We start from the raw sequence: 25707 nt of genomic DNA, 5'->3' as shown, positions 1-25707 counted from the left end.
CGTTGGTGATAGCCTTTTACATGCCGGCTTGACCATGAGCAAAATAGGCTAGACTAGATGTAGAATCCGTAAACTACTGCCATATCTCGACTCTGAATCCAATATTCGGGCCGGCTGCTTCGAGATTCTTCCGGGTAAGGGTTTGAGGTCTAGATGTCTAATCGCGAATATTACGATTTTTTTGTAATTTTTTTATCTCAATGGATACACTTCGTCAAGCCGACGGCAATGAGGATTTGCAATTGCTGAAGGACCACTTATTGAATAAGAGCGGTGATGTTGATATGGCTCACCGATTCAGAGCGCTTTTCCACCTCAAAAGCCTGGGTGCCGAGGGAAATCAGGAGGCCATCGACATCATTGCCGAGGGCTTCAAGGACCCTAGCGAGCTGCTTAAGCACGAGATGGCATACTGCCTTGGCCAGACCAAACAGAAGTATGCCCTCAAGCCCCTCGAGGATGTACTCAAGGATCTCGACCAGCAGGCGATGGTTCGCCACGAGGCTGCCGAGGCTCTGGGAGCTATTGGTGACAGCGAGGCGCTGGATATCCTCAAGTACTATTATGAGCATGACCCCTTGGAAGTAGTTCGTCAAACCTGCGAGTTGGCTATTGCCCGCATCCACTGGGAGCAGTCTGATGCCCCGAACTCCGAGGAGCTCCAGAAGTCCCAGTTTTCCTCTATTGATCCTGCGCCCCCGCTTCCTATTGATTCTTGTCTGAAGGTCGCTGAGCTCAAAGAGATTCTTTTGAACCAGGACGAGTCCCTGTTCGTCCGGTACCGTGCCATGTTCCGTCTCCGTGATATTGGCACCGAGGAGGCTGTGCTTGCCCTTGCCGACGGTTTCAAAGACCCTTCTGCTCTTTTCCGCCACGAAATTGCCTACGTGTTCGGCCAGCTCTGTGACCCTGTCTCCGTGCCCGCCCTCGTCGAGGTTTTGCAGAACCCTAACGAGGAGGGTATGGTTCGTCACGAGGCAGCTGAGGCATTGGGCTCCGTAGCGACCGAGGATGTGCTCCCCATTTTGCGCAAGTTTGCCCAAGACCAGGAGCGTGTTGTTCGCGAATCTGCAGAGGTCGCTTTGGATATGTACGAGTATGAAAACAGCAACGAGATTGAGTATGCCGCCATCAAGACGGAATGAGTATTAAATAGATGACTTTTATATGATAAAAATTTTAATTGGAAACCCGCGTCTTGTAGCCGCAGTTCGTACAAGTGTAAAACACAGTGGCACCCTCGTCGGCACTGCGCAGCTGCAGAGTGTGGAAACGCATCTCGTCATTGCCGCACTCTGGACAGCGCTCCTTGATAACTGCACCTTCCTCAACCTCATGATCGTGCAGTGTGGTTTTGACGGCAGATCGTTTAAGTCTTAAAGCAGAGGGGAAGGCTGTGGGGGCAGATTCGGTGACAACGTGGAGGTCTTCGAAGTTTTTAGTGTCGTAGTCTCGTTGGCACATATCGCATTTTATAACAGCCATTTTCTCGGTGATGCTGTTCAGCAAATTGCCACAATCAGTGCAAAAAATCAGCGATCCCACAACCGACATTTTGGTGAAAAAGTACAAAAAAAAAAGATTAGCTAAGATTATACTCTGGTGGTGAAAAAATTAACTGAACCGGTTGAGAAATGGCCACGATAATTCCCCCGCCGTCGAAAAAGCAAAGAAAACAAGCCCAGCAACCCCAGGAAGATATTGTTGATGTTATTGAAGATTTGCCCCATGTGAGGGTCAGATTCCAAGCCTTTGATACGGGCGATGTTCTGCCTGGTAACTTACGGGTGCCAGGAAACGCCACGGTCGCTCAGTTGGAGCTGCTTTTGAACCAGCTGCAAAATAACGGTGACGATTCTGTTCCATACGAGTTTGCTCTTGTTACAAATGGCACGGAAACTGTCGACATTACTTCTGATATCTATTCGGATGTTCTCAAGCCTCAGCTGAAAAGCACAGAAGACCAATTGACATTGATCTACACCCCCAGGGCTGTTTTCAAAGTCAAAACAATCACTAGGTCTAGCGGTGCTGGTATGGGCCATGGTGCAACGATTCTAGCTGCCCAATTTGCCCCTAATACTTCTTCTCGCATCGCAACTGGTGCCGGCGATTGCACCGCGCGGATCTGGAATGCAGACACACAGACTCCTATGAGAACACTGTCAGGACATACAGACTGGGTTTTGGTGGTTGCGTGGTCTCCTGATGGCTCAATGGTCGCAACAGGCAGTATGGATTCCACGGTTCGTCTTTGGGACCCTAAAACTGGCGAGGCTATTGGCAAGCCCCTGCGTGGGCACTTGAAATATGTTACATCTCTTTGCTGGGAACCATATCACTTGGCAAAGGGCAGACTGCCCCGCTTAGCGTCAAGCTCCAAAGATGGCACGATACGCGTATGGGCTGTTGACCAAGGTGTTTGTGAAATGTCAATGTCCGGACACAAATCTACAGTAACCTGTGTAAAATGGGGTGGTTTTGGTGATATTTATTCTACGTCTCATGATAAATCAATCAAGGTCTGGTCGGGCACAGATGGCCGCCTGATTTCCACGCTACAGTCGCATGCCCACTGGGTGAACCATCTTGCTCTTTCAACCGAGTTTGCCCTCAGATCTGGCCCTTGTGATGAAAAGGGGCTGCCAAAGGATATGACGCCAGAACAACTTCGCCAAAGAGCCGAAGAGCGCTTCATTAAACTTGCGTCAATCAGCGGTGAGCAGCGTGAACGTATTGTCACTGCCAGTGACGATTTTACCATGTTCTTGTGGGAGCCTTCCAAGTCCACCAAACCGCTTTGTCGGATGACTGGCCATCAAAAACTCGTAAACCATGTTACATTCAGCCCTGACGGTCGATTCATCGCATCGGCATCCTTCGACAACTCGGTGAAATTGTGGGATGGCCGGGACGGCAAATTCATTGCATCTCTTCGTGGCCATGTTGCTCCTGTGTATCAGTGCGCTTGGAGTGCTGATTGCAGACTTTTGGTCAGCTGCTCCAAAGACACTACTCTCAAGGTCTGGGATGTCAAAACCCGCAAACTGAAGAGCGATCTCCCCGGCCACTCAGACGAGATTTATGCGGTTGATTGGAGTGTTGATGGCGAGCGAGTCTGCTCCGGAGGCAAAGATAAAACCGTCCGATTCTGGACTCACTAGTTTAAAATATATCATCCCCTAGTCTACTTTATTCTTGATTAGTCACTTGGAAATTTTCATCGTCATGATTCGAGGTGTTCGATATTTGCATATTCCTCGGGGCGTGAAGGCAGTGCCTATTCCCCAAACTGCCAGAACGACGCCTGAAATCAAGAAATATGTCGAGGCCACTGGCTCCCCCAAGCCCAGCCCTGCTGTCAAGTCGCAGTATGTCAAAAGTATGATGCCTGAGACTGTCGACGCAGCCGCCCTGGACGACACACAAGAACCTGTCTGGTATTCTATTGAGCGTACACGAGCGGGAAACTTACCAGTATACACTGACTACAACAATGCCGGCGGCGTTTGGACCGAGATTCGCAAGATCTCCGGAAACGTCAGTGCGCTCCGGAACGACATCAAAAAGCAGCTTGATCTACCCAAAAAGGACATTTGGATCCAGGATGCTTCTAAACGCATTATCATTAAGGGGAACCACTCTCAGGCTGTTAAACAGTTGCTGGGCACTGCCTTTTAAAGTGTACATAATAATATCTTTATTTCTCTCCTCTATTCTCAGTTCACGTTGAAAAGCGAGAACTGGCGGACGATTCCAGGGCCGTACTCGTCGTAGTCTTGTTTGGTGTAGCAGTAGTTCTTGAACTCTGGGGTCTGGGCCAACAGTGAGCCGCCAAACCAGACCGCGTTGCGCTGACGCTTATGGCTGATGACCTGGACTTCGACACCAGAACTCTTGCCGCCAGTAAGGCGCTCCGACTTGTGAATACGCTCGTCAACCAACTTTTTGATGTCACGCTGGAGACGCCGGCCAAAGTCCTTGAACATTGTGGAACCGCCAGACAGGACGATGTTTTTATAAAGACCCTTACGAACATCCATGGGACTGCCCTGAACAACGGTGTCTACGACTTCTGGCAGAGGAGTCAGGTAATCGGACGTGGCGATTTCAGGGGAGAAGAAGATTTCGGGGGCCATGAATCTTTCGTAGCCGACGTCGACTTTCACGCTGCGGCCGTTCGCGAGCTCAGCAACGTACTTCTTGAACCGATCGGGCTCCTGGTCGAAGCGTTTGAATTCGTTTACAATGTTGGGCGAAACGTAGCAGTACTCCTGCTTGATTCTCTCGGCAGTGCGCAACGAAGTCTCAGCCTCGCCCCGGTCGCGAAGCATGCCCTGGATGAAGCTGGTGATATCACGACCAGCAATGGGGATATGCTTGATGCTGGATCCAATGACATAGCCTTCGGCGACTGCAATGACGTGAGTGACACCGTCACCGGAGTCAATGACGGTTCCGGTGAGAGGCTGGCCGACTACCTTGCTCGAAGTCCAGGAAGCAGCCAGTGCCAGCACGGCTTGAACGGCAATATACAGGCCGGCGCAGTTGAAGGTTTCGAACATGATTTCAGCGGTCATTTCACGGTTTTCCGGAGCGTTCAGCGGAGGCTCTGTGAGTAGAAAGCGGTGATCCTCAGGCTCGCAACGGAGATACTTGAAGATGCTGGATTCCCAGAAGCGTTCCATTTGGTCCCAATTCTCAATCATACCGTGGCGAATAGGGTACGACAGGGCGTAATTCGAGCCGTCGGCCTTGGCAATCGCCTCATCACCAATCACATAGTTAGGCATGGTTGACCGGCGATTGGACACGCCGCCACCCGACGTTGCAATCGCTGTAGGGAACACAAACGACGGCGAATCGTTTCCGGCAAAACCAAGTTTGGTCAAGCCGGTACCATTGTCCATAACCACGGCCGGTGCGTGCAGAGACATTTGGGGTGATGTGGATTCAGTTCAGGGCCTTTGGCTCACTAAGCAGTACCGACCGACGTGGGAAGCTAGGCTGAGGCCGGGTAACCGATGAGCTAAGCGAACAAAAAAATGTTGCTCCAGAGAGGGTGCAGAGGAGCGGGGAAAATGTGTAGTGAAGTCAAGAATCTGATCAAGTATAACGTATTTACATTAGTATCTATTGTATTACCGAAAACATTTCTAAAAACTCGTCGAGGTTTCAAAACAACATATACATGGCCGGCGATTGGACGCCACAAAAGACTGCATGAAAATGCCGCGTGGCGCCACACTTGGGGCATAGACATTTGAGGCTGAAAAGCACGGATGGAAAGGTTTTAGTCTATTAAAGCGTCGAGCTTCTTATAAAATAACATGGCTGGGGCGCAGATATGCTCAAACCTGGATATGCTTCAATTCCTCCTTCTGAGAGCGGAACCAGGGGGTGTAGCCAAAAGCACCAACGATACGACCGCCGGCGGGCCAGAACACCATAGGGATCAGGAAGGTAGCAGTAACAGCAAGGTTGCGGCTGACGCGGACAGTTTCACGAGCGAAAACAGACATTTTTATTAGAGATGTGTAGATTACGAATTCGTCCACGCACTCAGTGCTTAAATACACCTACTTGCATTGTGGTGTGACTTTTGACTGCCATGCAGCATGCACCTGCATGCATAAAAGTAGCGTGATCAGCCTATACTGCCTCTAATTGCAGGTAGTTGAGAATATTTTTGGGCTTATTCTATATGGGGATGTGGTTTAACGTCACTGGTTTCAGTAGGTGTGTTCTGTGGAGTCCTGGGCATGCCGTCGGGGGTCCACATTGCCAAATGCGAATATCACCTCATTTATACCTGTGCTGGCCGTGTGCGGACAGCTCCGACAACCTATAGCCCACGTTAAAAACACGTGTAGTCGATAATTAGTCTTCAACACGTCCAAACACGTTATACACTGCCCTATACATGTTTGTGTCAAAGTAGTCTCCACATGACTTGCTTACGGCCTACGGGGTCGGGCCTCATGGGTTGGGCCACCACCACAGCTGGCGAGGACCGAAGCAGGCACTAGGTACGGCAAATTTCGCTCACAAATAGCAGCACACAGTCAGTAGACACAAATGGAAGTTGTTTGAGGCAAATTGGCCACCGCGGTGTTGCCCACATGTCACGTGATATATGGCCCATGGCCCGTGTCTGCAAAAATATCCCGAACCAAAAAAAACACATGGGGCCTGTTGTCGCGCAGGCGATTTCTCGCCATAACGCTGCTGTGCGGGACGCAAATTGATAAATCCCGCCACCTTAGTACCCCCTAAACCGTTGCATCTCACTATCCTATCCTCCACCTGATTTGCATTCGCCCCTCGCTGATTAAAGAGGCCTCCCCCTCGCTTAATCGTTATCACTATCACCAATCCCAGGTGCCCATCACGCATCGATTCAGCAATAAGAACACTCTAATTACCATATTCCACACCAATTGAGGGCACAGAACAAAAAACTAGTCGCACTTTGCTTTTTCACATGCCCTCACCCCCCGCCACACCGCTTCACACCGGCGCGCCTCCAGGGTCTTCCTCTGGATTAGGCTCTTCCAGCCGCGGATGCGCGTCGTCCTCCAGAACGCCCTCGCCATACCCCTCTGTAACTTCTTCCATTTTGCATCTCAACGGGCTAGCTGCACGGATCCGCACGGTCATGCCCGATAGCCCGGCCCTCGCTTTAGAGTCGGGCGACGATTGGGACGTGTCCTCCCTCAACGCGGACCTTCTTTCCGACCTTGAGGACGAGATGCCTATTTCCCCCACCCCTAGCGTGGAGGTTGCGGACTCTTCTCTTGTTATGCCCCGCCTGCTGCTCTCGCTAGACGCGAGTGGCGGAGCAACTGCCTTGACTGCACCTATCGGTAAATTGGGCGTTTTAGTTGCCGGCGGCTCGCCAGGTTGCAAATCACAGCTGGTAGATACGCTTATTAGCGAGTGCCCAGCAATTGTCGACTCAACTGGCCCTTTGACTTCGGGGGACCGTCCCGAGATCTTCCAACGAAGAGCCAAGTCGCTGCCGATTTCCCATAATGCCATCTCGTACGGCGAGGACCACTTTAACATTGCGTTTGTCGAGACACCGTCTCTGACAGGAAATAACAATGAGATTGAACTCGTATCCTCGTTTCTAGAGGCGAGGTTCGCTCAGACCGCAACGCTCATAAATGGCCTCAATCCTACCTGTACGCAGATCCTGCGCCACTCTTGGTCGCTGGGCCAGTTTTCGCATATTGACGTCTGCTTGTATCTACTAGAAGACAAAATCACAGAGCAAGACATCGAGATATTGCGGGCCATTTCCCGGTTCGCTGCCGTTATACCGCTTATCGCCGACAGTGAATGTATTGGTTCCGCAGAACTTGCTGCACGCAAGCAGGCGTTTGCAAAAATCCTGAAAGAGAACCGCATTGACATGTTTGAATTTGAAGATACCCCACAACTCGAGTACCCGTTGGCTGTATCGACATCCCACGAACAAAACTACGATATGACCATGACTGAGGTAATGTCACCTGGTTATTCGAGCACCGTTCTTGTTCAAAGTGACATTCAAGAGCTCATTAAACAGCTCTTTTCTGATAACGGTGCTCAGCAAGTACGTGAACATGCCGCTAGGCGGTTTGTCGACTGGGTCTCGGCCCGCTCCCTTAACTACGGCGCCCGTTTCTCGCAATACCCCGTGCCGATTTCGCCTGGAATGAAACTGGATCTAGACTGGTCGCTTGCATGTAGAGGGCAAATGCAGTTGTCGCTCGCCGACCCTCCAAAAATGCGACCCATTGGAAACGTTGATCCTCTTAAGCTCTTCCAGTGGAACAGCAAAGTATGGCGATTTGTGGTGATGCTTGCTGCGGCTGCGTTTTCCATCACAATGTTCCGCCATGCGTTTGCTCGCTTTTTTGCAACTCAGCATATGCCCGAACTGCCGTCTCCACCACAAGCAACTCCTCATAGACGTTTAGGGGCTGTTCTCCGGGAGATTATGGGTAACTTCCAGATTGTTGTGGCATGAAGAAAATCTCTATGTTCCACTTTTTATTTTTTATTTTAATCACTTTATTATTTTGTTAGGCTTGTCTATGCTTATTGGTCTCGCAATTCCATGATCTCGCCTGGAATCGCATGCTTTACATTATTCACTAAAAAGCCGCGTTCGGACCCCATTCCGAACACTGGCCAAAAGGTGTTTTTCTTGGCATGTACAAGTGGCTTTTGATCCAGCTCTTCTTCAACCAGAGCAGTCTCAAGAACTACGCCCTCATGCTGTTCGTATGTCTCATAGTGGCTGTGGAGGCTTTTCAACGCCGGCTCCGAGAGCTTGCGGGAGTTGGCGAGATGAAATCTGAGCTGGTCACCAACAGACGGACTAGCTGGGGGTTCAAGAACAAGCATGCGGCTGCGGGCTGACCACAAACCTCCTCCGCCGGCAATAATTTTGATGAACTGTGGGGGACGCCCGGTAGCTGAATTGATCTCTGCAAATACCAGGAAAGTGTCAACGTCATCCGCATTTTTCAACGCCTCAGCGTTCTCAAGATACGACGCCGCAGCAGTGTCATTCAGGGTCTTCAGCATGTTGTCGGTGACACTGGTGATGGTTAGCCAATCGGAAATAGGCTCGATGGGCCTAACACCACCTACAGCCATCAGCTTTTCGGGCAGCTCGAACTTCAATCCGGCAAGTGGCTCAGTGGAATCACTGTCAAACATTGTCGCACTCAGCCCGTTTGAGAAGAGCGTGTTTGCAGCCGCCATGCTCACTTCGGCACCAGGACCAGCTGATCCAGCAGCGGCTGAGAACGACAAAGCGGCAGTAGAAGCCGACCACTTTGTGTCTGTAGATTCGACACTCTTTAAAGAGATACGGTCCTGGATCTGGATCGGCTTGTCGAACACGGCCCAAGAAAACCCATTACGCTGGTTGCCAAATGGCACCGTATCGACTGCAGCAGCGACTGTCTGGATTCCCGACAGATCCTTGGACAAGCTGGTCAGCTGGTCAGCATACTGCGGCGTGCCCACAACAAGAACCGATTTGGTCAGTTTGTTGGCGGCGTGCTGGGCCAAATAATCGACCAATTTGTGCTTTGGATTGGCAATCGTTCCTCTGATTCCCATGACAAATCGCGGTGATCTCTGTGAGGTCGAGAAAACATTTATATAAATATACGGAAAATAATACACTCGGCGAACCCTCGACTCTGTGCCTTCAGCCCTTTGGGGGAATACTAAAACCCCCTTGGCTGCCAAATCTCTAAATAGCCTCTGCGATGCAGGAGTTATTTGTCATGCCCCGTGGTCTTGGCCAACGGGCCTCTCGAAAACTGAAGGCCATATACCAGGGCAACTGGACGTTGCGCGTGCCCTTATGGCTGCAGCTAACACTCTTTGTGTTCTGCGTGGCATTCTTATCACTTTTAATCATGATCACCGTCACCTCGGTCAAGAGCTGGGACTACGGCTCCGCGCTTATGGCGTTCAAGCTCGAGTCTGTGGCAGCCATGAAGGCCGTGGAGTTGCAGCAGTCGATTGAAAACACCCAGTTTGATGTTTCGTGGATGTTTGGCCGTGACACGGTCACCCAGACGCTCTTCTCGCACATGATAAATAATGCAACTACCAAACAGTGGGACGACCTTTCGAGCTACTTTAATGCCATGATAACCTCGAAGCAAGGCTACCAGGCGATTGTTGTATACGACTGGAATATGACACAAACCTACTCGTTGGAACATTCGGACTCGGCGTCGTCATTGACTGCTTTGTTGGCCACTATGAGCGACCTGTTACCGCTGCAGCAGCCCAAACAGGTGCAAAGGCGTATTTTACACCAAACCGGGATCTTGCAAGACCCTACTGCGGTAGTCACAAAGGGAAAGATGGTATCCTATTCGTATTCTATTACTCTGCCCATTACTATGGAGATTTCTCAGCCCCTCAACGACATGACCAACTCGACCAACTCGACCAACTCGACCAACTCGACCAACTCGACCAACTCTACGGATACCATTCATCGCGAGCTCCTGGTTGGTTACGGGACTGTGGTTATGTCTGCTCAGCCTCTACTTGATACAGAACAACTATCAAGCGATACACTGCAAGATAACAGTATTTATATTGGAGAAACCGCGAGGAATTCCACCAGTGGCAGCATCGGTTACAAGTTCCTTTTCCCGCCCACTGGCAGTTCATCAGGGATCTCCGGTTACTCTACATTCCCTTCCATGGAGGCTGCCTCTCAACTGTCCAATACAACGTCTGTAGAGCGTGCACGTGGCTCTTTTCTTCGTACATACACCCCGTTCTCGTCCAAGGCATCTACGGGTTTCAGTTATGCGCAGGTTCTACAACGACGCTGGCTTGTTGTTGTCTCAATCCCTCAATCAGTGGCCTATGCAAATGTCCGCCACTTAAGAAACCGGGTTATAGGTACCTCTGGGGGTATTTTGGGAGCTCTGGTCCTGGTAATTGTTCCTATCGGCAGAGCTTTTACTTCTTCGCTATACAGGATTTACAACAACTTGGTATTAAGGCCTCTTGAGACAAATCGGAACAACCGTAGCACTGGCCCCTCGCGTAAGCCCTCAAAATTGACCGACTCGTCACTAGAATACGATGACAATACGGAAACCGATGGCGACAACCCGAGCAGGCTGCACTCGTCTTTAACAACTTCACCGACACCATCACCACCAAATTCGCCTCTCACCGAAACAAAGTCAACTGTGGCATCGTTTTCCCAGCCTACGAAGCGGGCGAAACGTCGAAAGGCGTTCCATTTGCCTCAGAAATTGCCCAAGCTTCATCGCCCCTATATTGATGAGCTCGACGATTTGGTTGATGAGTACAACAAAATGATCGACAAGCTCAGCAATCAGTATCTTTATCTTGATGATCAAGTGCGGGCACGAACTCAAGAGGCTCAAGAAGCCCGAGTTGTTGCTGAAACCGCCAATGCGGCAAAGTCAAAGTTCATTGCCAATATTACCCACGAACTCCGCACACCTTTGAATGGTATTATGGGAATGACATCAATTTCGCTGAGCGAGAAGAATGTTGAGAAAATCAGAAACAATTTGAAGGTCATTTTAGATTCCGGACGCGTCCTGATGGAACTCCTAAACGAGCTCTTGACGTTCTCAAAGAACCAAATTGACCTTGTTCCCGAGGTTGCAACCTTCACTCCCGCAGAACTGATTTCTAATGTGGAAAACACGTTCAGTGCCCGTGCAGACGCAAAGCATCTGTCCGTGTCAATGGCTGCCGTTCCTGGGGACCTCAGCAACCTTCAGCTGAGAGGTGACTCTTATCGCATGTTCCAAGTCATCATTAATTTCATGTCAAATGCTATTAAATTCAGTGATGAAAATGGTTCTGTGTCGGTGCTAGTGAGTCTGTATCCCAAAATCGATTCGCGGATCTCTCTTGAACCTTACAAGAAATCCGAGTATCCCTTAACGGGACAGCTAGCTATGTTGGAGGTTTCAGTAACAGATCACGGTCAAGGAATGTCAGAAAGACAGCTTGGACGCATTTTCGAACCATTCACCCAGGGTGATGAGTCTTTGTCCAAACGTCATCAAGGCACTGGTCTGGGCATGTCGATGTGCAAGCAGCTTGCTGAAGGTATCGGCGGCTATGTTATTGTCTGGTCTTCAGAAGGACATTCTTCAACGGCATTGCTTCGAGCTCCAATTCAAATTGTTGCCCCGTGGCCGAATTTGACTCCCCTCTTTTATCGACCGGCGCCGGTTATTCTCCCCGACACGTTTTACACTGTTTCGTTGCATACTGGTGTTGTGAAGAAAATGTTGCCTATGGCCAACAAACGGCGCAATTTGACAGTTGAAACACGGCAAAACCACAAGGCGTTGAGCTTCGGGTCTACCGTGTCTACCAGTGACACAACGGTTGGTCGAAACATGTACGCCAACAACTCATCTTCCTCTCTTCTGTTCGCTTCAGTACAGGCATCCCAGCCGCCACGCACAACGAACAGTCCAATGAGTTCTTCTACGTTCTTAACAGCCAAAGGTGCAACGTCGAGTGAAAAGACGCCTTCCCCCCAGGTATCGGAACTGCAAACCCCAGCGAGCATTCCAGGGAGCCTCGAGATGGCCAGTCCAGAAACACTGACGGGATCTCGCGGGCCCCGAAGCCCTTCAGATGACTTGACGGAAAGGGAAAACGAATTTGCGTCACAACCCCACCCAGACATCAAAGTGCTGGTCGCCGACGACAATAAGCTCAATGTGCGCATTCTCAGCAGCATGCTGGAGCGTATGGGTGTCCAAACCGTCGACACAGCATACTCGGGTAACGGGGCTATTGCCCTAGTCGAGAAGAGCATCAAAGATGGTGTGCACTATACCATTATCTTTATGGATTTGGTGATGCCAGACCTCAACGGACTGGATGCCACCCAAGTCATTCGTGGTACTCTCGGGTATCCGTACCCAATTGTCGCTCTAACCGGATACTCAGACCAGCAAACGCGAGAAGCCTGCGAACGGGCAAACATTCAAGAAGTGCTCGTGAAACCCATCATGCGGGCCGCGCTCGTGCGTATCATTATGAAGTACCACGAGAAGTATTTATAGTAGCCAGAGAGCTAGACTTTAATTAATTCAACATGTATTGAATTTTGTGTTATTTAACTGCCTAGGCAATAATTACAGAAGCGGAAGGAGCGGCCATTTTAAAGACGAAACATAAAAGCCCAGGCCAACATTCCGCGGAACTGCAGTGTACATGCAAGCGAAATCGTTTATTTCAGCTTCTTCTTAGGACGCAACTGGTTGGTGTGGCCACACTTACGCTTGCGGCAGTTGGTGGCACGAGGAGGCAGACGGGCGTAGCACTTGCGGCAGATGGCCTTCTCGCAGTTGTACTTGCCGGCGAGAGCCTTAAGAGAGGGCTCAATAACGGAACCACCACCACGGAGACGGAGGACCAAATGCAGAGTGGACTCCTTCTGGATGTTGTAGTCGGACAAGGTGCGGCCATCCTCAAGCTGCTTGCCGGCGAAAATGAGGCGCTGCTGGTCAGGGGGGATTCCCTCCTTGTCCTGGATCTTGGACTTAACATTGTCAATGGTATCGGAAGACTCCACCTCGAGGGTGATGGTCTTTCCTGTCAAGGTCTTGACGAAAATCTGCATCAGGATGGAGACTAGGACGGCGGGGCGCCATTACTTAGCATGAGCGACGGGTGCGAGAGTGGCGTGACTGTGCTTAGCCCTGCCCTACTTAATCATGAAGGGAAGGGAGGGAGTAGACTCTGGGCGGGAGCGGGGAACCCAAACCCAGACAACATCATATGCAGCACGGTTTTTTGGCATCCACGGCTCATCATCAATGAAATTGGATCCGTCGACTCTCTCTAACTACACGAAGGTCTCTTTGCGTTCGACTGCTGTTAGGCTCAAGGTAAACTGGCCTACTAAGACTCTGTCGGGCTCGGTAAAGTACCAGTTCGACTCTATCGTTAACGCCGAAGTTGTTCTCGACACTTCGTTTCTGGATGTCAACAGCGTCGTGTTCAATGGTCAGCCGGTCAAGTACTCCATTAGCGCGCGCCAAGAACCCCTAGGTGCGCCTCTGGTCATCTGCCTGCCCGAATCAGCACTGAGCGGTGACTTGGACATCGAGTTTGCAACCACTGAAAAGTGCACGGCGCTGCAGTGGCTTGATCCTGAGCAGACCTCCGGCAAAAAGGCTCCGTACATGTTTTCGCAGTGTCAATCCATTCATGCTCGTTCTCTTTTCCCTTGTTTCGACACTCCTAGCGTCAAATCAACATATGATATCCAGGTCGAGTCCGCCCACCCCACGGTTGCAACTGGCAACGTTGTCAAGTCCGATGAGGAGGGTGTGTACAAGTTCCGCCAGAACATTCCTATTCCCAGCTATCTGTTTGCTATTTCCAGCGGTGATTTGGCCAGTGCTCCCATCGGTCCGCGCTCATTAGTTTACTCGGAGCCTAGCGATCTCAAAGCTTGTCAGTACGAGTTTGAGGCTGACACCGAGAACTTCATTAAGGTTGCGGAAAAGATTGTTTTCCCATACGAGTGGGAGACCTATAATGTCCTCGTTTTGCCTCCGTCTTTCCCGTTTGGCGGGATGGAGAACCCGAACATCACCTTCGCGACTCCTACTCTTGTTTCGGGCGATCGCCAGTTGGTGGAAGTGATTGCCCACGAGCTTGCCCATTCCTGGAGTGGAAACCTCGTTACAAACTGCTCATGGGAGCACTTCTGGCTCAATGAGGGCTGGACCGTTTACCTGGAGCGGAGAATCATGGGAGCCCTTCGTGGTGAATCTTACCGTCACTTTGAGGCGATCATCGGCTGGAAAGATTTGACTGAAGCTATTGATGCTATGGGAGAAACCGCTGAAAAGTTCTCTAAAATGGTGGTTGACCTTCAAGGCAACGTCGATCCCGATGATGCGTTCTCCACAGTGCCCTACGAAAAGGGATCAACATTCTTGCTGTATCTCGAGAACTTGTTAGGCCGTGGGGAGTGGGACAAGTTTATTCCTTTCTACTTCTCCAAGTTCAAGGCCAAGAGTTTGGACACTGACATGTTCAAGGAGACTCTGTACGAGTTCTTTGCTAGTCAAAAGGACAAGCTTGATGCCATTGACTGGAATCTCTGGCTGCACACTCCTGGTCTTCCACCCAAGCCGGACTTTGATACAAGCATCGCCGAGCCTTGCTTTGATCTCGCCGCCAAGTATGCTGAAGCCGCCAAATCTACCGGAGACTTCTCCTGGGCCACTCAAAAGGATACGGAGGGATGGAAGGCTCGCCAGGTGTTGGTCTTTTTGGACTCTGTTGCCGAGAAACTCGAGGGTGCAAAGCACATCTCCTCTGCTGCCGAGAAGATGAACGAGCTGTTCAATTTCAGCACCTCTAACAATGCGGAGATCAAGGCTCGTTGGTTCCGTTTGGCGATCGCAGGTAAGCTTGAGCAGGAGTACCAGCCTCTGGCCGACTGGTTGGGAACGGTTGGTCGAATGAAGTTCACCCGTCCTGGTTACCGTAACCTTGCCAGTGTCAGCCGGCAATTGGCTCTTGACACGTTTGCTAAATACAAGGATTTCTATCATCCCATTTGCCGCACTATGGTCATGAAGGATTTGGGTCTTTAGTCGTACATAGCATGTTAAAATTTAATGCGAATGCTCTTTGTATTGCCCAGGTCCGTATCGGTTCATTTGTTCAGAGGGGCTTGAGAAGTCGTACTGGACGGGTAGGTTGGGGCTCATCATGTGCATTTGCCGGAGATCACCCATGGGCATCGGAACAGGCATCATCGGCATAGGGATATATTGAGGTTGAGGAGTAGCCACACCGAGTGGAACAAAGGTACGTGCAGCAGCTGCCCAAGAGCGGTCTCGGGATATTTTGTGTTCAGTCGTGGAATTCTCGCGAGGCTTCGGTGAGGTTTGGGGGGTGGGCTTGGACTTGGTCTCGGCAGTGCTCTCTTTAGATTCCTTGGTCTCTTTGGCGGCTTTAGGCTCTTTGGCGGCTTTGGGTTCTTTGACTGCTTTAGATTCGTTGGCGGCTTTAGCTTCCTTAGCTTCTTTGGCTTTAGTTTCCTTGGCCTCTTTAGCTTCTTGAGCCTCCTTAACCTCCTCAGCCATAGCCTCCTCAATCTCTTGGCTCTCTTGAGCCTCCTTGGTCTCTTTACTCTCTTTGACCTCCTTCACTGCTGTACTCTCTGTCACCCCAGGCGTCTCCTCGGTATCGGCCGGAATGACTTTTAGGATATCGCTGGCCACATAGTACCCTTTGTCTGCGTTGGCCAGTACAAACGTCTGAGCAAACTTGCTATGAGGCTCGTTGTCATTCGAGATTTCGCCAAGAACCTGCAAGACAATACTAGACTCAATGCCAAGCACCGAATCAACGCTGGTCACCCGCACTTTGCAGTTCCTAAGCGCAGCCTGGTCCACAAACTCGCGCATGCCCTGCTGGCCTAGAATGGGCTTCACAGACTCGCCCCCAGCGCCATGAATAGCTTGCGAGTCTGATCTGTAAAATTTATATAGACTGGCCGGGTCTTTGTACAGGATAGTATAGTATTGCTGGACAAAAAGCCAACCCACCTCATCGGTGGACATCTCGGCTGACCAAATACACTAAGTCATCGAGCCGCCGTGCCCAAAAGCAGTTAGGTGGTTGACGCCCTTACCCGCGGAGGAAGAAAGCCATTGTACTGCGCAGCACACAAGGATGCATATATAGTAGAAAATATCAATATATAATTCTGTCGAAAGACGAAGTTTTTACTCGTTCTCCTCGGCCTCCTCTTCCTCAAGAGCACTGAGATCAGGGTCGTCGTTGAACTTGCGGGTGAAGAAAGGCTTCATGACACTATCATAGTAGGGAGGGTGCGTGTTGATGGGAGGGTTGGCGGCCTTGGTCTTGGCGAAGTAGTTGTTGTAAACATCGCCGTTGTAGTTGCCAATAGGAGCGTTGATAACAAAGTCGCTCTGGTTGAAGGCGTCAGTGAGGGGGATGGCCTGCTCACGGACCTTGCCGGTGTACTTGTTGACGAGCACGGTGATGGTGCTGATGTCCTTGGGCTCGAGGAAGCCGTAGCGCAAGAACACACTGGCGTCGATCTCAATCGACCACAAGGCGAACAGAAGAGCAAGGTCGGTGAGAACAGGCTGCAGAGCCGGGCTGGCAGTCTTGAGGTTCTCAAAGAAGGACTTGATCAGGTACATGCGGGTGTGCACACGGGTGACATCGTAGCGCTGCTGGGAGAGGCGCTCAAAGGCCTCGGTCTGAGAGACGCCCTCCTTCTCGAGCTCGACGTAGCGGTCGACGGCCTGAGAAATGCCGACGGCGGAGACGTGCTCCCAACCGTCGATAAGAACGTTGAGGTCCTCGAGGCTGCGGCCATTGAGCTTGGCGTTGAGCTCGCGCTTCAAGTAGCTGGCAGCAGCACCAACGTGCTCGCCCTTGCGGATAGCAAGACCGCTCTGGATCAAAGAGCGGCCAGCGGACAACGTAAGAACGTTGTTGTCACCCTCCCAAGTGCACTGGACAACCCAGTCGTTGTAACCCTGACCGAAGCCATTGTAGCCAGAGTAACCGAGACCACCGCATGCCTGGCGACACTCGTCAATGATCTGAGCAGTGCCCCAGGTCGAGAAGGCCTTGAGACCGGCAGAGACCGAGAACAGCTCCTTGACATCGTCAATGGCAGACTGGAGACCCTCCTTGTCGGTGGGCTTGGTGCTAGCCAAACGATCGGTGGCTGCAAAGTAGATCTTGTAGAGCTCAGCAGAGCCAGCGTTCATGGCGTAGGCATAGGCCAGGCGGGGCAAAAGACGGCGCTGGTGGAAAGTGTAGTCAATCAACTTCGTCTCGAGCCCACCAGGGCTAGAAGAGAACTGGCGACGGCAGCATGCGTAACGGATGGCAATAGTCAGGAAGCGACGAGCCCATGTGTAAGAGTCGTAGACCATGGAGACACGACCGGAAATCAAAGCACCGTAAGCGAGCTGAGCCAAAGGAGGCTGGGTGACCTTGCCGTCCTTGGACACCTTGGCATACTTCATCATCATAAACAGACGGGGGATGCGGACGTTCGAGAACTGAACCCAACCGTTGTCAATACCGTCACGGCCCATCTTCTTACCAATGTCACCAATGGAGACACCGGGCATGAGGTTCCATGTGTTGCGGTCACGGAGAGGAACAACAAAGTTCTTGACACCGTAGTCCTTGCCATCAACAATTAGGCGGGCAAACACAAGACCGTGGGTGGCAGTGTGGGCAGCACCACCAATCCACCACTTGGAGGCAGCAATGGTGGGGGTGTTGATAACGAACTCCTCGGTATTGCGGTCAAAGGTAGCAGTGGTCTCGACACCAGCAACGTTCGAGCCGTGGCCCAACTCGGTCATACAGAAGCAGCCAAAGAAGTTGCTGAGGTTGGCAGCACCCTCACCGACCCAGTAGTTGAATTGCTCGGAGGTACCCGAGCCGCGGACACCGTTGAGGAACAGGCCAAAGTGAACACCAATACGGGTCATGGCGCCGGGGTCAATGACCGAAACAAAGGAGAGAACCTTCTGAATATCCCGCTCGCTGCGACCGTCGGTCACAATCTCAGCAATCGCGCCGACCTTGGCAAGGGTGCGGGCACGCAAAAGCTCGTGGTCACCACAGACATCGTAATAGTCGGTGTTGTCGAAAGCAGGGGCACGCTCAAGCTGCTCCCATACTGCCTCGTTGTACTCAGTGACCTTCTCACCGCCGTCGAGATAGTAGGTCATCTCGCGGACGGGGAAGCTAGCCTTGGCGCGCTCAGCGGCCATGGCCTTAGGAGGCTCTGTGAAAGTATTGTATTTTTTACCGTCGATGACGACGTCGTTAGCGGGGTTGGTCGAAAGCGACTTGGTCATCGTCGTGATTTGAGGAAAAGTCGAAACCTGGGGTATGTGGGGATTATATATGCTTGCCAGCAGGACAGTGCCGAGGCAGCGGGCTAAGTCAGCTGCATGTGAGGTCATTGTTCAGAAACGGCAGTTTTTGGTTGCTCCGAGAAGCAATTTTTTTACCAACAGGTGCAACTGAGCCCAGCTTTGTGGTTCGGCTCGTCTCCCGCGCCAATTCGGCCCCAATTCTGCCCTCGGCTCGATTTTTAGTAGTTTGAGGGGGACCGTCGGGCGCACCTGCAAACCGTTACCGAACCCTAACCTAGGAACCATTTCTGAATGCGGGGTTCCCTTTTGGCTGGCAAGCAAATGGGCGCCCGGGGGGGTTAGACGCCATGTGCTGACAGCGGTTGATCCGGCTCGAACCAAAACCACGGAAAATGCAGGAGCGAGCCGGCGCGTAGCTAGAGCTCTACGCGGTAGAGACCGGGTTAACTCGTCTAGAAGCGAATCTATTAAATAAACGCTAAGTAGCAGGTCGTATTCATTCTATAGAGCAGTCCACGTGACGGGGGTTTTCCGGTAGAAGGAAAATGGCAGGCAGAGGACGAGCACGGCCATGTAGGTCAAAAAAATGCCTGCCGCCGCGACCTCGAAGTTTTGGAGGACGAATCCGACCAGCACGCTGAGGGCTATGCCGCTAATAGATGCAGTATCGCTGTATCTTTCGGCAGTCGCCTGGCCCTTGAAGTCGATGGTGCCTTCGATGTGTCCTCGGATTTCGTCGAGCAGTTGGTCCATTGGTGATGATGACTAACTGGGCGTGCGGTTGGCTGATGTATCAGGTGATGAGATCGCATCCATGCGGGCGGTGAGTGGGGTCTAAGTTTATTAGTGCTGTTTACCGGTCGAAACAGCCTTCAATTGGTCGCCTATTTTCATTTTAGCCTTTCTAATCTAGATCCGACATTCGCCCTGAAACTTCTCTCTTACGCTTACTGTTTAACGTACATGGAGGGCAATGCTTGACTATACGCAGCGGATCCAGGCGATTCGAGACGGTGTAGGCAAGCAGGACTCACGGCAGCTCCTGGACGAAATATCGGCTCTCATAGCAGATGTACGAAATAACCGGGATAAAATACCGGCACACGATTTAGAAAAGTACGAGAAGGAATTGAGTCTATGGAGTGAGAAATGCCGAGAGAAACCGAAAAAGTTTGCGTTCAAATCCAAGCTAGCCAGGCCTGCTGCAAACGCCCAAGTCAGTCAGGCCCCGGAACAAACTCAAACCCCGCGGCAATCTCGCAAAGTTGTAGAGCCTGCCAACGACCTCGACCACTGCATTGTCATGTGCGACGTCCCGCAGAAAACGCTGCATCTGTCGAAAATTTCCAATTCGGTGATTTTTCTCCAGGTCGACGGCCCGCTGTACTTGACAAACATCGAAAACACAACCATTGTTGCCCAGTGCCATCAATTCCGTATGCACAAGAGCACAGAGTGCGATGTGTTTCTGGGAACCAAGCGACCCATCATTGAAGATTGCCGGGCAATTCGGTTTGGACCGGCTTACTTCGGCTCTCCCTGGGACGAAATCGACGACTTCAACTGGATTCGCGAAACCCAAAGTATCAACTGGTCCCGCATAGACACGCTGCCTGATTTTGAGTGGATTGATACCCCGGAAGGGCGTGCAAAATGGCTAGAAAAATAATATATATAATTTAAGCAGAAACCTCAGCAGGCTTATCGTCGAACCCAGCAAAGTCTTCTTGGTCCTTTTCCTCGTCTCTAGGCGGGGGCACAAACCAGGGAATCTTGCCTCGGTTGAAGTCGTTTAAAACAGCCTTGGCCACGCCAGACTCGTCAGGCTCGCCACCCTTGAGAAGACGCCCGTTCTTTCGAGCAAGCATTTCCAAGAACTCAGCGGAATTGTTCCAGCCCTTGATCTCGTATGTGCGTTCCAGGTGACGGGGCTCTACGCGGTCCAGTAAAGCCGGAATAAATGACTCTGGATTTGAAACATGCTCAACACGAACCACACCACGGAACAAAATGTCCGTCTCGGTGTCTTTGCTGCTGGGTGGAACGATACCGGGACAGTCGATCAGGAAAATGCGCTTCATAAGGGTAATATATTGCCAGACCTTTGTCTCTCCAGGAATAGGAGCAACGGTGCAAACTTTTTTACTTCTCAGTGTGTTGATAATAGACGATTTACCGGCATTGGGGTAGCCGATCAAACCAACACTGATCTGCTTTCTATCCTTGTGCAGACTAGCAAACTGCCGCAAGATGTGAATCAAGCTTCCTTTTCCAAAGGGGTTTGTGATAGAAGCATGGAATGCCAGCGTGGGATAATCTTTAGAGAGGTGTTTCACCCAAGCAGCCTGAAAGTTAGTATAATTCCTGAATTGAAAGGCACAGCCTTGAATGGGTCAGAAATAAAGAAAAAAAAGGAAACAAGAGAAAAAATGTTTGATTTCTACTAAGGGTTGGGCACAGAAATTGTTTTCACGTCCCTTCCCAACTCAAAGAAATCACCGTTGCCGGAAAAGCTCCAAAACGGAGCTCGAGCACCAGCAAGTGTTTATCTCCCACAGTTGTAACAGGCTCATGCTCATGAAAAAAACAGCAGCTCCTTGACTTAACAGTGGGGGTCGTTTCTTTTTTCTTTATTCGTCCATTCATAGCTTCGCTAAGCTTTGTACTTACCGATACCCACGTAGGGACAAGATCACATTTATTCAGCACGAAAATCAAATGCTTGTGTGCAGCTTCCTTCTTAATATATTGTTCAACAGATTTGCATCGAGTTCCCATGGGATCACGGGCATCAAGAACATGAATCACCACATCTGATGAATCAATGACCTTGTACAGCTCATTCCAAATACGCTTGGATTGACCCTTTGAGAAAATATGCTCTTTGGCAGCCGCAGAGAACTCGTCTTCGCTCTCCTCCTCTTTGTTCTCGAACTCCTCAGTATCACGGGCAACTGTATCGGCCAAATTGGTCAAGCTTGACACAGCCGTTCGCGGCTTTTTTCGTTGGGCTTTGGGACCGAATGTGGACGAGTAGGACTCTGTCTCAGTGATGTCAACAGTAGGAATTTGTGAAGACTCCTCCAGCAACGACATAGGGAGCTTGTTCTGTCTCAACAAAACCTGGTAACTGTCTTTGCGAATATTGCCCATAGCCTCCCGGAAATGGGTTAGCGCATCTTGGGAAATGACTCGAGTATTGCCAAACCACCGACGGTCGGGAGCAACTCGTGCACTGGGGATGTCAGTTGATTGCAACGTTGCTGCTTTGGTGATTTCTCCTTTGGCATTCCGCTGAGCCCGGCCCTCCTTGTACATGCTCAGTTTCTTGACCTTCTTGGCATCTCTGTAGAAATTTTCTCCTTTCAGACGCAGGTTTCCATCTTTGACTTGGCCCTCACGAGCACGACGGCTCTTTTCTTTCTTCTGCACACCCATTGATTTCTGAGTGAGCGATGTTAAAAAAAAAAATTTTGGGTGGAAAATAAAAATTACTTAAACCTTTTTTCAGATTCTGACTAAGACACTCGTCGCGCGTTAGCACCGAATGGAAGCAGGCATAGTGAAATTGTCGCGGCTACCGCGTGGCGATGCAGTTAAAAGCACTAAACTTAGCATAGACAGTGCCGAAAGAGTTTTGAGGGACGCACCGAACGGGACTTTATCGCCTGAATCACGCGCCCAAGCCGAGATCGCCTATGGTGTTCTTGCGAATCGCCGCCCCGCTCAAGCCCGAAAGCTATTCCAATTATTTATTCTGAAATTAATCGAAAAAGGCGAAGATATCACGTGCGAATTGTGGCGCCACTACCTCGTTGAGAGTAAACAGTCTGCTCGAAAAGACGTGTGTTTACAAGAGCTGTTTACCTCCAACTTTGACGCGCTCAAACTACTGGCTTTGAAAGCTCTCCCGACAATGGCACTGGTGCTGGCAAACGAGGACATCCTGATGCTTGTGGAGAGCCTCAACACGTTAGAAGCACGGCTGCTGGCCATTGAGTATTGGCTTCAGCTGGGACGATCCGCCGACAAAAAAGCCATTTACCTAGTTCTCGAAGATATCGAATCACCGCCGCAACAGCTAATCGAAAAGGCAAACAGGATATTCCCCAAAAATAACGAGCTGCTCGAAGTTTTGGAGAGTAAGAACTGGGAACTACTGAACACTATGCCGATCTGCCCAAAAGACTCGGCCAAAATTCTCAAAGCACTGCATACTCGTATCGCTTCCGCTGATAAACATGAGCTTGTTCAAATGCTCACAACCTGCCAACTGCTGGTTCCTCTTGCCTCTAGTGAATCCTTCAGCAAAGCGTTGTCCAACACGCTTTTCAACTTGGGAAGACGGTTACGTCCGGATCCAGCTTTTATCAACGCCTGGGCAGCTTCAATTGAGATTGAACTAGGCACATCATGCGATATGTTGCTTGAAAAAACCACACGACTGGCCGTAGCTCTTCTCGAGGTCGACGCTATGCCGGATGTTTTTGAAAAGGCTATAATGAAACTTGATCAGATGAAAGTGGAGTGGGGCAGTCTCGCTACAGCGCTAAATAAGCTAGTAGATGGCGACAAAATTCAAAATGAGAGAATATTGAGCGTCATACATCCCCTCATGACATCTGAAAATAATGCAAAACAGCCTCGCAGGGGCTGGCAAGCTATCTTCGAGGGTTACTTTGATACGGCCGTTGAAAATGAAACTGAGCAGAAGCTTCTGGAGATTACTAGGGATCCGTCACGTTCTGAATGCTTGAATCAGCTCAATGAATACGCGTTGTCCAAACTGCAGCAGGTTCTGCTACGATGGGCTGTGGCAGAGGTTTTAATTTCACGAGGTAGACCTGACGATGCAATTAGCACTATGCTTCAAACAATAGCTGCTGCTCTTGCCCTCACTGGTGTTGCGGCGAACGCTGTGGTCATGGACGTATGTGTGAGGCTATCACAGATTTACAGGTTTGTTGGAAATATGAAGGATTCTTTCATGTACTTGAAGGAAGCTCACAAACAAGCAGTGCGCCGCGGAACGCCACTAAGAGAATCAGTCTATGTTCGTATGTTGAATGCCATTGCTCCTTTGGTAGATTCGTCGGAAGTCACTGGTACATTCTCTTGTTCTCATAAGATTTCGCCAACGGCGCTTGCCAACGCTCAGAATCGATACAAAGATATACAATTCAATTCAATGGAATTTGATTCAGTACAAACAAACTATGCAAACGCGTGCAAGCTTCTGAATCAGGATGCTGTCTTCAGCGTTATACCTGACTGTGCTCTTTCAGTGCCTTCGCTTGGACGAGACACCGTTCCCGCTGTGTCGCAAACGCTGCACTCCATCCTGCTTGAATGCATCAGCACAAAGCTCTTGTTCTGGGATGATACAAATCTACAGAGTCAGCTAGCACGATCTATGGCATTGGTCGTGTCGTCCACTTCGTCACAAAAAGTACCACCTATGTTCAATTTGGTCGAAGAACCGAAATACTCGTATGTGTCAATGTGCCGGTCGACAAAACGGGCCAACCGGCCCAGCTATGGCGAGCTCGTGGTGGTTTCGGTGAACTTTGAAACCGAGAAAAAGCTTTGTTTGTCTCGGGTGGTTGATGGCGAGGAGGTACATGTGACTCTTCCCCTTGATCGCAATGACACCGAAGTAGCTTCTCTTGAAGCAGTCATGGACGAGCTCAAAAAATTGACTGATGTATGTCATGAAAGTGATGGCCTTAAAGGTGAGATCACCCCCGAGGATAAAAAGGCGTACTGGTCGAAACGAGGCAAAGTTGAGAAAGCGTTCAACGAGTTTTTGCATCGAGTAGAGCAGGAGTGGCTGAGAGGATTCAAAGGAATGCTTTCGCCATATGTTTACCAGGATGTTTCCTTCATTTCACAGAGCTTGGAAGATCTAATCAAACGCTACTTTAAAGCTACAATTTCAGTACCGACTGTTCTAGCCCAACTGGTTGCCGGGGCTGGAAATGTTGATAGAGTTGGTGCCGAGGACATTATTTATTATATTGCCGATAGTTTACAGCTACGCGGCACAAACTTTGATTACGACGAGGTGGATGTCACTGGAATGACTAGGGAGTTACGGAAAGCTCTGAACGCATTCCATGTTGCAGTCGATCCACCACCCAAACGAGATATGGTTATTATCCCCAATAGTTGTTGTCAAAACTTTCCATGGGAATCTTTGCCCACTTTGAGAGGTGCATCAGTTGGCCGGTTTTTATCGCTGAAATTGCTCGAAGAGGCGCTCGCTTCACAAACCCAACAACCCGATTCCGTCTACTATGTTTTGAATCCAGAAAACAATCTTGATCGCCTACAGCCTGAATTTGAAGCTGATTTCAGGCTTCGTGGATGGAAGGGAGTTGCAGGAAGCCCACCAAAAGACGGTGAAGTTTTGAAAGCATTAGAAACCCATGGGTGGTATATTTATTTAGGACATGGTTCAGGCAAAGTGTGTGCACGACCCCATCGAATTCAGAGGCTGGAGCGGTGCGCGAATGCAATACTGATGGGCTGCTCGTCGGCTAGAACCAGAGGTGGCATACTAGGCTTTGACGGATACGGCCCTCATAGCGATTACGCCATGGCAGGTTGTTCACTTTTGGTTGGCAATTTGTGGGACGTTGCTGATCGGGATATCAATCGGTTCAGCAAAGAGCTGCTTGCCCGCATTTTCGATAATAATGAACCAATTGGGCAAGCAGTAGCTGAAGCCCGCAGTGCATGTGTTTTACGGTTTTGTACAGGAGCAGCGCCAGTTATATATGGTTTGCCTTACGCCACCGCTCGATGAAGGAGTATTTGTAGAGCAGGGTTGCCAAATGAACACCTGCAATACCTCCAGGAATTAGATCGGGTATTGAAGGCATGACAGGGTCGTCGGGTAGACAGGAAATATCCAGATAATAAATAGAGTCGTGCGGTTTCAAACTGCATATGGGAGGAGCAGTGTTGTCAACTTTTTGTAGTGCGTTGGTTATTTCATCGACGATGATCTGACGAGCAGCACGGTCGAATTGAGGCTCCGACTTGATATCGTGCATTTCAGGGTACTTCGCTGTCAGTTTGGCAACAAAACCTTTAGGTAGATCGGGTTGGATGCATGAAAGATAGGCCCTTGGGCCCCTCAATCGCTTATTCGAAAAAGGTACTGGCCCGATCTGGTGGTTTGCGTCCACGCCAACCTTTGTTAGCAAGAAAGAAGGTAGAATATCACGGGTCTGCGCATCCATTTTAG

General features: G+C 50.3%; 14 protein-coding genes across 14 annotated transcripts; 8 read left to right on the top strand and 6 right to left on the bottom strand.

Annotated features, from left to right (window-relative positions):
• Positions 1-200: 200 nt before the first annotated feature.
• On the top strand, positions 201-1145 carry B9G98_00918 (Deoxyhypusine hydroxylase; the record flags this gene model as incomplete). Its single annotated transcript, XM_024807476.1, has 1 exon — positions 201-1145. The coding sequence occupies one exon, from the start codon at positions 201-203 to the stop codon at positions 1143-1145; it is 945 nt and encodes a 314-aa protein (XP_024663244.1).
• Positions 1146-1179: 34 nt separating this feature from the next.
• B9G98_00917 (DNA-directed RNA polymerase I subunit RPA12) lies at positions 1180-1554 on the bottom strand (the record flags this gene model as incomplete). Its single annotated transcript, XM_024807475.1, has 1 exon — positions 1180-1554. One exon carries the CDS (start codon positions 1552-1554, stop codon positions 1180-1182), a length of 375 nt encoding a protein of 124 aa, XP_024663243.1.
• Positions 1555-1634: 80 nt separating this feature from the next.
• B9G98_00916 (Ribosome assembly protein 4) lies at positions 1635-3164 on the top strand (the record flags this gene model as incomplete). Its single annotated transcript, XM_024807474.1, has 1 exon — positions 1635-3164. One exon carries the CDS (start codon positions 1635-1637, stop codon positions 3162-3164), a length of 1530 nt encoding a protein of 509 aa, XP_024663242.1.
• A 64-nt stretch (positions 3165-3228) lies between these two features.
• Positions 3229-3681, top strand: B9G98_00915 (54S ribosomal protein IMG2, mitochondrial; the record flags this gene model as incomplete). Its single annotated transcript, XM_024807473.1, has 1 exon — positions 3229-3681. One exon carries the CDS (start codon positions 3229-3231, stop codon positions 3679-3681), a length of 453 nt encoding a protein of 150 aa, XP_024663241.1.
• A 38-nt stretch (positions 3682-3719) lies between these two features.
• Positions 3720-4937, bottom strand: B9G98_00914 (Actin-related protein 3; the record flags this gene model as incomplete). The annotated part of the gene is made up of 1 exon (XM_024807472.1): positions 3720-4937. The coding sequence occupies one exon, from the start codon at positions 4935-4937 to the stop codon at positions 3720-3722; it is 1218 nt and encodes a 405-aa protein (XP_024663240.1).
• A 1547-nt stretch (positions 4938-6484) lies between these two features.
• Positions 6485-8017, top strand: B9G98_00913 (hypothetical protein; the record flags this gene model as incomplete). Its single annotated transcript, XM_024807471.1, has 1 exon — positions 6485-8017. One exon carries the CDS (start codon positions 6485-6487, stop codon positions 8015-8017), a length of 1533 nt encoding a protein of 510 aa, XP_024663239.1.
• Positions 8018-8088: 71 nt separating this feature from the next.
• B9G98_00912 (hypothetical protein) lies at positions 8089-9123 on the bottom strand (the record flags this gene model as incomplete). The annotated part of the gene is made up of 1 exon (XM_024807470.1): positions 8089-9123. The coding sequence occupies one exon, from the start codon at positions 9121-9123 to the stop codon at positions 8089-8091; it is 1035 nt and encodes a 344-aa protein (XP_024663238.1).
• Positions 9124-9275: 152 nt separating this feature from the next.
• B9G98_00911 (Two-component system protein B) lies at positions 9276-12608 on the top strand (the record flags this gene model as incomplete). Its single annotated transcript, XM_024807469.1, has 1 exon — positions 9276-12608. One exon carries the CDS (start codon positions 9276-9278, stop codon positions 12606-12608), a length of 3333 nt encoding a protein of 1110 aa, XP_024663237.1.
• A 756-nt stretch (positions 12609-13364) lies between these two features.
• On the top strand, positions 13365-15161 carry B9G98_00910 (Leukotriene A-4 hydrolase; the record flags this gene model as incomplete). The annotated part of the gene is made up of 1 exon (XM_024807468.1): positions 13365-15161. One exon carries the CDS (start codon positions 13365-13367, stop codon positions 15159-15161), a length of 1797 nt encoding a protein of 598 aa, XP_024663236.1.
• A 21-nt stretch (positions 15162-15182) lies between these two features.
• B9G98_00909 (Putative G3BP-like protein) lies at positions 15183-16136 on the bottom strand (the record flags this gene model as incomplete). The annotated part of the gene is made up of 1 exon (XM_024807467.1): positions 15183-16136. One exon carries the CDS (start codon positions 16134-16136, stop codon positions 15183-15185), a length of 954 nt encoding a protein of 317 aa, XP_024663235.1.
• A 165-nt stretch (positions 16137-16301) lies between these two features.
• Positions 16302-18434, bottom strand: B9G98_00908 (Acyl-coenzyme A oxidase 2; the record flags this gene model as incomplete). Its single annotated transcript, XM_024807466.1, has 1 exon — positions 16302-18434. One exon carries the CDS (start codon positions 18432-18434, stop codon positions 16302-16304), a length of 2133 nt encoding a protein of 710 aa, XP_024663234.1.
• Positions 18435-19428: 994 nt separating this feature from the next.
• B9G98_00907 (Tubulin-specific chaperone C) lies at positions 19429-20124 on the top strand (the record flags this gene model as incomplete). The annotated part of the gene is made up of 1 exon (XM_024807465.1): positions 19429-20124. The coding sequence occupies one exon, from the start codon at positions 19429-19431 to the stop codon at positions 20122-20124; it is 696 nt and encodes a 231-aa protein (XP_024663233.1).
• A 10-nt stretch (positions 20125-20134) lies between these two features.
• On the bottom strand, positions 20135-21893 carry B9G98_00906 (Nucleolar GTP-binding protein 2; the record flags this gene model as incomplete). The annotated part of the gene is made up of 2 exons (XM_024807464.1): positions 20135-20800; positions 21126-21893. 2 exons carry the CDS (start codon positions 21891-21893, stop codon positions 20135-20137), a joined length of 1434 nt encoding a protein of 477 aa, XP_024663232.1.
• A 109-nt stretch (positions 21894-22002) lies between these two features.
• Positions 22003-25263, top strand: B9G98_00905 (Separin; the record flags this gene model as incomplete). The annotated part of the gene is made up of 1 exon (XM_024807463.1): positions 22003-25263. One exon carries the CDS (start codon positions 22003-22005, stop codon positions 25261-25263), a length of 3261 nt encoding a protein of 1086 aa, XP_024663231.1.
• Between the last annotated feature and the right edge of the window lie 444 nt (positions 25264-25707).

This window comes from Wickerhamiella sorbophila (assembly GCF_002251995.1).
Source record: "Wickerhamiella sorbophila strain DS02 chromosome Unknown contig1, whole genome shotgun sequence".
In the NCBI taxonomy this organism is placed as follows: domain Eukaryota; kingdom Fungi; phylum Ascomycota; class Dipodascomycetes; order Dipodascales; family Trichomonascaceae; genus Wickerhamiella; species Wickerhamiella sorbophila.
This window is presented reverse-complemented; position numbering and strand designations above follow the sequence as displayed.